The 9760-nt window shown below is 44.7% G+C and overlaps 1 protein-coding gene across 1 annotated transcript in view; it reads left to right on the forward strand.

The window, feature by feature from the left end:
* OVCH2 (ovochymase 2) overlaps nt 1-9760 on the forward strand; it is an 18787-nt gene that overhangs the window by 4459 nt on the left and 4568 nt on the right. The window contains 9 exon segments of the mRNA XM_006770934.1: nt 1975-2188; nt 2528-2623; nt 2874-3025; nt 3652-3841; nt 4978-5001; nt 6856-6946; nt 7066-7190; nt 7928-8068; nt 8462-8592. Coding sequence (XP_006770997.1) covers nt 1975-2188; nt 2528-2623; nt 2874-3025; nt 3652-3841; nt 4978-5001; nt 6856-6946; nt 7066-7190; nt 7928-8068; nt 8462-8592 — 1164 coding nt within the window.

The following is a 9760-nucleotide window of genomic DNA, read 5'->3' on the forward strand; positions in this document are numbered from 1 at the left end:
GAGTAAGTTAAAAATGAATGGACATTAATAAAGAATAATACAAAGTGAGAAAAAGCATCACAAAGATATATTTGTGAAAGTTCTCTCCTGATTTTCCTAAATTTCAGTGAAAAAGAATCATGCAGTTCATTATGCATCTTAAGATGTGTATAAAAGAGAACAAGTAAAGGCCAGTAAAACATAACGAAGGCTCCCACATCTTCTTTCATATTGATCCCGCCTCTATGAGCTTAAATCTAACAACTTCCATCCTTAATCCATTTTCCTGTGTGTTTCAAATGTTCTATTTTTGCCAGTGCTCTTGATGTTCATTAGGCTGCAATCAAGATCATGTCCCCATATTTATCCTATTTCAAATCTGCAAAGATGAGTAAGGCATAATTCCTGCCCCCAGAGAGTTGACAGTCTAACGAAGAATCACTTAATAATTCCCCTAATGTGTCCTAAGTGCCTCGGATAGGGAGTTGCTATGTTAGGTTAGGTACTTTATATAGCCAAGAGCCAGGAAAGTAAGTCAAGAGAAAAGTATGGCCTTTCTAGTTTTGTTTTGTTGTTTTTTTAATAAAATCTGGGAGCAAAGGGTCCCAAAAGATGGCAAGCCCAAAGCTCTTAATCCATCTCAATTTATCCCATCCCGTTCCTTTCAGATAAGTTTGCTTCAGGAAGGGAAATAGAATGGTCTTTCCCAGGCCATGCCAGGTCTCTAAACTCTAAACATAAAGTAAGTAGGAAGATCCCCACCTCCCATTGTTGTAATCAGTCCGAAGTCCTGAGAGGGCATGCTCTCTGGGACAGCAGAGTTATGGTGCTATTGTGCCGTTCACAATGTACATTTTGCATTAGCTCTCTGACAGTAAAGCAACATACTTAGTGGGATCACAAGACACGTGCTGATACTGAGATGCATCTTAAGATGTGTATAAAAGAGAACAAGCAGAGGCCAGTAAAACATAACGAAGGCTCCCACATCTTCTTTCATATTGATCCCGCCTCTATGAGCTTCAATCTAACAACTTCCATCCTTAATCCACTTTCCTGTGTGTTTCAAATGTTCTATTGTTGCCAGTGCTCTTGATGTTCATTAGGCTGCAATCAAGGTCATGTCCCCATATTTATCCTATTTCAAATCTGCAAAGATGAGTAAGACATAATTCCTGCCCCCAGAGCGTTGACAGTCTAAAGAAGAATCACCTAAGAATTCCCCTAATGTGGCAGGTGCCCAGGTTAGGGAGTTGCTGTGTGTTAGGTTAGGTACTTAAGATAGCCAAGAGCCAGGAAAGTATATCAAGAGAAAAGTAAGGCCTTTCTGTTTTTTGTGTGTTTTTTTTTTAAATAAAATCTGGGAGCAAAGGGTCCCAAAAGATGGCAAGCCCAAAGCTCTTAATCCATCTCAATTCATCCCATCCCGTTCCTTTCAGATAAGTTTGCTTCAGGAAGGGAAATAGAATGGTCTTTCCCAGGCCATGCCAGGTCTCTAAACTCTAAACATAAAGTAAGTAGGAAGATCCCCACCTCCCATTGTTGTAATCAGTCCGAAGTCCTGAGAGGGCATGCTCTCTGGGACAGCAGAGTTATGGTGCTATTGTGCCGTTCACAATGTACATTTTGCTTTAGCTCTCTGACAATAAAGCAACATATTTAGTGGGATCACAAGACACTTGCTGATACTGAGGCCAGGCCAACCACCTAGGGTAGCTAAATGAAGTCCACTACAGCTTTAGACCCCTGAATTACAAAGTATCTACAGCTTTAGACATTTTATAAATGAAATTGCAGAGCACTCGATTTATTACATCATTGACTCCTGAGGCCATTCATTACTACTCCCCAATCAAATTGAAAACCTCTGCATTTTAAGCAAGAGTGTGGGAATCATTCTCACTTTCTCTGTCCGGCAGCCTCCTACCCCCCCATTATCCATCCATGCCATTTTGAAGAGGCCACTTTGTCAACCATTACAATTGTACTTAGAAGCTCAATGAAATCAATTCATTCTACTACTTCCTCTTTAATAGAAATACTGCATCGACTTTGAATGTTACTGCTGGAAAACATGACTTGAGCCATAAAGAGCCAGGAGAGCAAACCCTCACCATTGAAAGCATCATTATACACCCCCAATTCTCCACCAAAAAACCAATGGATTATGACATTGCTCTTTTGAAGATGGCTGGCACCTTCCATTTTGGTAAACATTTCAGGCTCACTCTGAATTATCTATCCCATGTTCTCCACAAATTCTGTTCTATAGCACATTCCTTATAGTACATGATATGCCCAGCAATTCTGGGTCATGGACTTAGAGACAGGGGTTAGGGGTGAAGGGTCCCCTACCTGAAACATTTTTGCTTATAGCTTCAGATACAGGATTATGTAGAGTGTCTTTCTTTGTCTGACAAGTGACACCTGAAAGTGTCAGGGAGAAATATCACAACTCTTACAAGATCTTGGGGGGACCACCTAGATGCCAGTGGGTGAGTGCATCTGGTGACCTCTCCTCCATGCCCTGTCCTTGCTCTTTTTTCAGGCCTGTCTGTGGGGCCCATGTGTCTTCCAGAGCCAGGAGAACAATTTAAGGCTGGATTGATTTGCACGACTGCAGGCTGGGGCCGCCTGACTGAAAGTAAGAACTTCTATGCCTCTACTCTTAACCAGATGTCAGAACTTTCTGTTGGGCAATCCAAAAATAGAATTTTTAATCTGTTATTTTTTAAGAAAACAATTGTGCAAACATGTTTTAAAATAGGGAATATAAAAATGGACTTAGAAGTTCAGGTCTTTTCAGAAGACACAACCCTGACTGGAGCAGGCATCTTCGACTCAGAAAGGGTAGAAGAGTGGCCTGCTGGGGCTCTCGTCTCTGTGTGTTCTAGACGGCATCCTCCCGCAAGTCTTGCAAGAAGTGAACCTGCCCATCTTGACCCAGGAGGAGTGTGTGGCAGCTCTGTTAACCCTAAATAAACCTATCAGTGGGCAGACCTTTCTCTGCACAGGCTTCCTTGATGGAGGCAGAGATGCCTGTCAGGTAGGTGGGAGCAGCTAGGCTGATGGGTCCCAGGCAGGGCTTCCCTCAGCTGTAAGAGTGGACTCTGAAAAGAAGTGTCAAGAGTGGCAGGAGAGGTTTGAGTCAAAATAAAGAGACAGTTTGAACAACCTATTTATACCAGGGAGTGTGGATTCAGAAGAGGTTTTCCACTTTTCCCAAAAGACTAAGTAACAGATAATGCCAATGATGAGCTCAGGGTTCTCCACCTCTGAAGAATGGCTGGCTCTTTCCTATCCAGAAGTTTCAGGTTCATGTATAACAGGAACCTTCCTTTCGTTCCATCCCTCCTGCTGAGCAAGACCTGAGGTCATTTTTAGTACTGAGCAAGACTTCTTTGAGCCTGCAAGATGAGACGGAACAGGAAGACAGCCTGATTGTGTGATGAAAGCCTAGGATGCGGAGAAGGAGGTGGAGCTGATAGGCTCCGATGATACCCAAGGGTCTAATGTGAGCTGTGCTTGCCTGTTCTCCCAGCCCCGAGTCCAAATTATTAGAAGTGAAGAAATATCATTGGTCCTCATCTAGCATCTTTATGGGCGGGGGGAGCGTGAGCACTTTGGGGCACAGACACTGACCATGATGGTAACAGGCTTTTCCCCCTCCAGGGAGATTCAGGAGGTTCCCTCATGTGCCGGAATAAGAAAGGGACTTGGACTCTCGCTGGTGTGACTTCCTGGGGCTCGGGCTGTGGTCGAGGCTGGAGGAACAATGTGCAGAAAGACGATCAAGGATCCCCTGGGATCTTCACAGATCTTAGTAAAGTGCTTCCCTGGATCCGCAAACACATCCACATTGGTAATAAAGCTAGCACCTAAGGTCAAGAAGCTAGGGCCAGAGAGGGCCTCAGCAGAGGCCAGGCAAGTCAGGGCCACTGTGCAGACAGGCTCTGCTTCTGTTCTTAGGGCAACACATCAGGACTGTGGTATTTCCTAAGGCTAAAACAAGAGGAAACCATGGTGCGTGGTACAGCATACAAACAGTCAATGAAACATGAATGCATCCATCCTCGCCCTCTCAAATTTGCCTTTAATTTAAACTATGTCAGCTGGTGATATGTACTCACCACTTCTCAACTGTGCTTGCAAGATTCAGCATGCAATAGTATAGATCAGTGGTCATCAAGCACAGGGGACAATGTCTGGAGACATTTTTGGTTGTCACAACTAGGGGAAGGGGAGAGAGTGACATTAGCATCTAGTGGATAGAGGCCATGGATGCTGCTAAACCTGCTACAATGCACAGGACAGGCCCCGCAAAAAAGAATAATGCAGACCCAAATGTTAGCAATGCCCTGGTTGAGAAGGCCTTATACAGATCTAGGTACCGTAAGTCTGAAAAGGCCTGGGTCTACATATGCCTTCTACTTAGCCTGACCAGTGAGTTAACTGAAACTTCATTTCTGCCTCCAAATCACCCTTAACTGTTTTCTTAACTGGTGGCTTCCAGCCCCAATAGGGCTTCTGTTTTTCCCCAAAGGGATTCATTCAAATTGATTCAGTAAGAACTTGGTTTTGTTTTCATGTATATGGTCTGGTGGCAGGTACCTGCACTCTTCAGTTCAGGTTATAGCTATCCCAACAATTCTTTTGTGGTTGTGGTGAGCTAGTCCATCTGGAGCTTCCCTTCTCATGTAAAACAAGAGGGGTGGGCCAGATGACCTCTTCTTTGCTCTGTGTAACCTCCAAGCTAATCTGGGCCTGTCTCTTAGTTCCCCTGCTTAATAAACAGAGTGACATCATCTCCTTAAAACAAAAAGGCCACTTTCTGCTTTGTCAACTTGTCCCTTCTGTTCTTTCCATAGATTACATTCTCATTAGTTGCATATTGACTTGAAAAATCTCTGCACTTTTAAGCCAGGGAGTTGCTAACTTCTTGAAATATTGTTTAGGATACCACAAACCTTGAATTGCATCTTTCCTTTTCTTCCCTAGGGAAACGGAGAAAGAGCTCCAGAGGTGGGTATTTCTCCAGTCCGTTCCCCCAAAAGCATGACTTATATGTCAGTTCACTTTATAATCAAACATTTTCCTCAGCAAGAGCTGTCCTCGTGCACTAGGTACAGAGCCACCACTTGGAAATCCCTGCGGGTCAGGTCCCTCACCCAGCTGGAGCCCCAGATTCCCTCCCATTTCCTACCCTGTACATCCAGAGCTCCCTCTCAATTCAGCAAACATTTGCCAGATCCTTGCTTTGCATCAGAGACTTGAAGGAGGAGGATAAGGTGGTGCAGATGTGGTCAAGAAGCTACACGCCTTGCCCTGAAGGTGCCCTTACTTATCCAGGGGGCTCACCCTGGTGTTATGTTGCAACACGGCAATGAATTCACTCTGTGACTTGGGGAAGCTCCTTTCTACTTCTGGACCTAAGTTTCTTCATTCATAAAGAAAAGTTTGGACCAGATGGTTTCTAAGGCATCTTGAGCTCAAATCTCTGGTGGTTCTGTGAGTCTGTGGAACTACCTACAGAGAGCAATGTGAGGAAGAGTACCCTGAGAGCGCAGAGGAGTGCATGGCTCCTCTGGCAGGGAAAAAAAAAAGGCAGGGAGGCTTTGAAGCACAGACATCTTCTCTTCTAAGGTGAATCTTAAAGGAAAAGGTTAAGAAGAATTTTGTCAGGTGGCAGTGGGATTCAGGTAAAGAAAAATATTCCAGCTGCCATCCTGGATGGGTACTAAAGGATGGAGATAGGAAAACGTAGGTTGTAATGGAGACCAGTCATCTCAAAGCAGCTGAAGTGCAGGATAGGTGACAGGTTAATGAGGGAGATTAGAAAGATAATGTGAGACCACTTTATGGAAATTTGAATGCCAGTCAAAACAGGAAGTTGATTAAATGGACTAGAGCTATAGTTCAGTGGCATAAGAGCCGCACATAGGGAATATATCTATAGGTCAGAGGGGAAAACAATTCGAGGTGGATTTATGAGATTATACATTAGTTCAAGAGACAAGAAATACAAGCTTGACCTACGGCCGTGGTCGGCAAACTAGCTCGCGAGCCACATGCAGCTCTTTGGCCCCTTGAGTGTGGCTCTTCCTAAGCCTTAGGAGTACCCTAATTAAGTTAATAACAATGTACCTACCTATATAGTTTACGTTTAAAAAATTTGGCTCTCGAAAGAAATTTCAATCGTTGTACTGTTCATATTTGGCTCTGTTGACTAATGAGTTTGCCGACCACTGACCTAGGGCAAGGGCCAGAGGATGAGGAGGGAACAGAAACAAGAAGAATTAGGACTTGTTGGTCACTTAGATGAAGGGTGAAGAGGGGGGAATCAAGGATGCTACCGAAGTTTTAGGCAGGACAGACTAAGAAAGGGGCTGATAAAAATAATCAAAGCTGACGTGGAAGCACTCTTGCATACCCAGACAAATTTCAGTTGTAGCATGTTAAGTTTCAGGGGCGATACCTAGGAGACAATTGAAAAATCAGGTCTAAAGTTTAGAAATGTAGAGACGATAGTTGAAACTGAGGGTATGAATGAGACTGGTCAGAGGGCCCAGGCAGAGAGAGATGAAAATTAATCACAGAACCTGGGAACTACCTGTATTTATAGAATGGAGTATGGAGTCAGAGAAAGAAGAGGGAAGGGGAAAATAATCATAGAATCTCAAGGTTAAGCAGGACCTAAAAGGAACAAAAATAAATAAACAAAAGGCATCTGGAACCAAGGCAGGAAAAGGTTTCGTGAAAAAAGGAAGCGTGCATAACGAAGATCCAGGGGGTCCCAGCATCTGTCTGGGTCCTGGAAAGCGAGGGCTGCTGTGACTAGCCATTGTTGTTAGCCTGATTCTGTGGCTTCCCTCCCAGCCGCCTGCAGGGAGAAGGATCCTGTAGTCAGGGAGTCAGAGGGGGAGCTGCACTTCCCAGAGAGCCCCTACCTCTATTATGACAGCAAGCAGTGAGTAGCCCACTCTGCCACTCCTCCCCCGACGCCCACCTCCGGTCTGACTGTGCCCAGTAACTGGGACAGCCACTTTCTGTCTAGAAATAACACCCTTCCGACGTATCTGCCTGCAGACTTTGTGTCTGGACGCTGTTGGTACCCGAGGACATGCATGTGTTACTCAGCTTTTCCCACTTGGATGCAGAGTCTTGTGACCACAATTACCTGTCAATGCATTCTTTAGAAGACAGACTTCTTGGTGAGTGGATTTCCACATTGTCAAATGGACACCAGTGCTCAGAGGGCTTCGTGGGGCCTGGATACAGTATGTCTGGCACTGAGCCATCTGTACCCACCACATTTCCTATCTCCAACTTTTGAGACTCAGCCTGGATAGTGGAAAGGAACTAAATCCGGGGCTGTGTGATGGCTGGGAGGCCACAGTGCATTTTGCTCGCTGCATTGGCTTCCCATGGAACCAGGCTTCCGAGCTCATTTCAGACCTGGAGCCCATCAGGAGTAAAATGTAGGCACCCTGCAGGGCTCCTGCCTCCCAGGCAGCATGGGGCTTTTCTAGGCATGAAAACCGTCTTCCCCTGTCTCATTCAGCTAAAAGTAAAAATGGATACTCATGAATAGGAGAGAAAAGTTGCTTATATAAAACACAGAAGTGAAGAGGTGTTTCTGTGGCTCTTAACTGGAGGTGATTTTGCCTCCCAGGAGACGGTTGGCAGTGTCTTAGAAGCTTTTTTGGTGTCACAGCTGCAGGAAGAAGTACGGGCATCTAGAGGTCAGAGGCCAGGAATGTGCAAAACACCCTACAATGCACAGGAGCCTGAACACAAAGAACGTTCCAGTTCAAAATGTCAGTAGTGCCAAGGTTGAGAAACCCCGGGTTAGGCGATCCTGCACTATCATGACAAGTTCAGGTCTCCTTCAGTCTTTGAATGGGTGCTGTTTTCTAGACTCTGAACAAAGAACCTTCTTATGTTGCAGGGAAATTCTGTGGAGAAAGCCTCGTTTCATCAGTTCTTGTTGCCTCCAACTCTTTGAGGCTGAAGTTCAACTCTGATGCCACAGATTATGCCGTTGGTTTTAATCTCACCTACAAAGCTCTTAAGCCAAACTACCTTCCTGGTAAAACCATTTTTCTTTTATCACACACTATCCAGCCTTTTGTAAAAGTTGAGGCCCCATAGGAATTGGGTGAGGGGCAGGGAGCCCCCTCCCAAGGCCCCCTTGGCTCCAAGGTGGAGAGGAGCACAGGCCTGTGAATCAGCACAGAGCAGGTACGGGTGTGCTGGTGTGAGACGCCAGGCACAGCGCTCCTATGATGCTGCGACTGCACACCTAAGTGAGCTGAGCATGCCCAGTGAGTTCTGGAAAATCAGTGCATGAACCTCTTCCTTCTTGCTGGCTCAGCCTACAGATTTAGGTCACGCATCATTCGTGGGAAACAAGAGGAAAAACAAAGGGGTTCCTCTTTCCTTGGCTGATGCCACTGTTTGCATGTTTTCCCTTGTGTTTCAGATTCTGGCTGCAGTTCCTTGGCCGTCCTTTTTGAAGAAGGCCTCATACAGAGTCTTCATTATCCTGAAGATTACAATGACATGGCCAACTGTAACTGGGTATTTCAAGCCCCCAAACACTACCTAATTAAGGTATTGACTCTGGCTCCCCTGCCTTTGCCATGGTATCTCCACAGAACAGCCAACAGAAGCACCACAGGGCAGCTTTTTTATCTGATCTATTCACTGCTGTAACCCTAGTCCCTAGTCCCTAGTATCTGCCATACAAAACTCTCAACAAATACTTGTAGAATAACAGATTTCTCCCTGTAACTGCTCACATTCACCACCAGATGGCAACTGCACACTTTACTTTTCCTTGAAGTGCTGCCTTAGTCTTTGTACCTGGTAAATTGTTTTATCATTCCCTAGTCTTCTAGAAACACTCTAAGTCAGTGATGGCGAACCTGTGACACGCGTGTCAGAGGTGACATGCGAACTCATTTTTTTGGTTGATTTTTCTTTGTTAAATGGCATTTAAATATATAAAATAAATATCAAAAATATAAATATTTGATTTACTGTGGTTGCAAATATCAAAAAATTTCTATATGTGACACGGCACCAGAGTTAAGTTAGGGTTTTTCAAAATGCTGACACGCCGAGCTCAAAAGGTTCGCCATCACTGCTCTAAGTGATGGTTAACAAAAGGTGATGACAGTGAGGCCCAAATCATCCCTCTTGTGCAGAGGGGACAGGGCAAGCACAGAGGAACCAGCATCGAGCAGGTACAGGTGCACTGGTGTGAGCGTCATGACACGTACTGGAAGGTGAAGCTCAGGTCAATGTATGGAGAACCTTGAATGCCTGGATACAGTGTTTACTCAGCACTTGATTAGTGGTGTTTGTGCCCATTTGTTTGTTCATTAAACACTAGTGAGCCATCTGCACAGAGATGCCTCCGTTGGTTGAAGGTGAGACTGCATTCACAGTGAGGTGGAACTAGGCATTTGTTTAGAAGTCTTTCTCTTAAAATGATAATTGAAAGCAAGAGAACATGAAGTTGAGAAAGTAGAGTAGAAAATAAAGGGGGAAGAATAGGGTGAACAATACCACAAAGTTCTCAGATGTTCAAGAGGCGAAAAGTGATCTGAAACCCAGGAGAAACAAATCAGTGTGATGTTATAACTGTCTAGAGAGTGGAGCCTTTAACTTAGAACATAAAACAAAATAAACAAAATGATGTGGGCAACACTTCAAATTTACTACACAAAGTCAGAATTTAAAGAGAAGGAGGACTGAGCATTCATTGTCCAGTCCC

This window comes from Myotis davidii, unplaced genomic scaffold (genome assembly GCF_000327345.1).
Source record: "Myotis davidii unplaced genomic scaffold, ASM32734v1 scaffold1185, whole genome shotgun sequence".
Lineage (NCBI taxonomy): Eukaryota > Metazoa > Chordata > Mammalia > Chiroptera > Vespertilionidae > Myotis > Myotis davidii.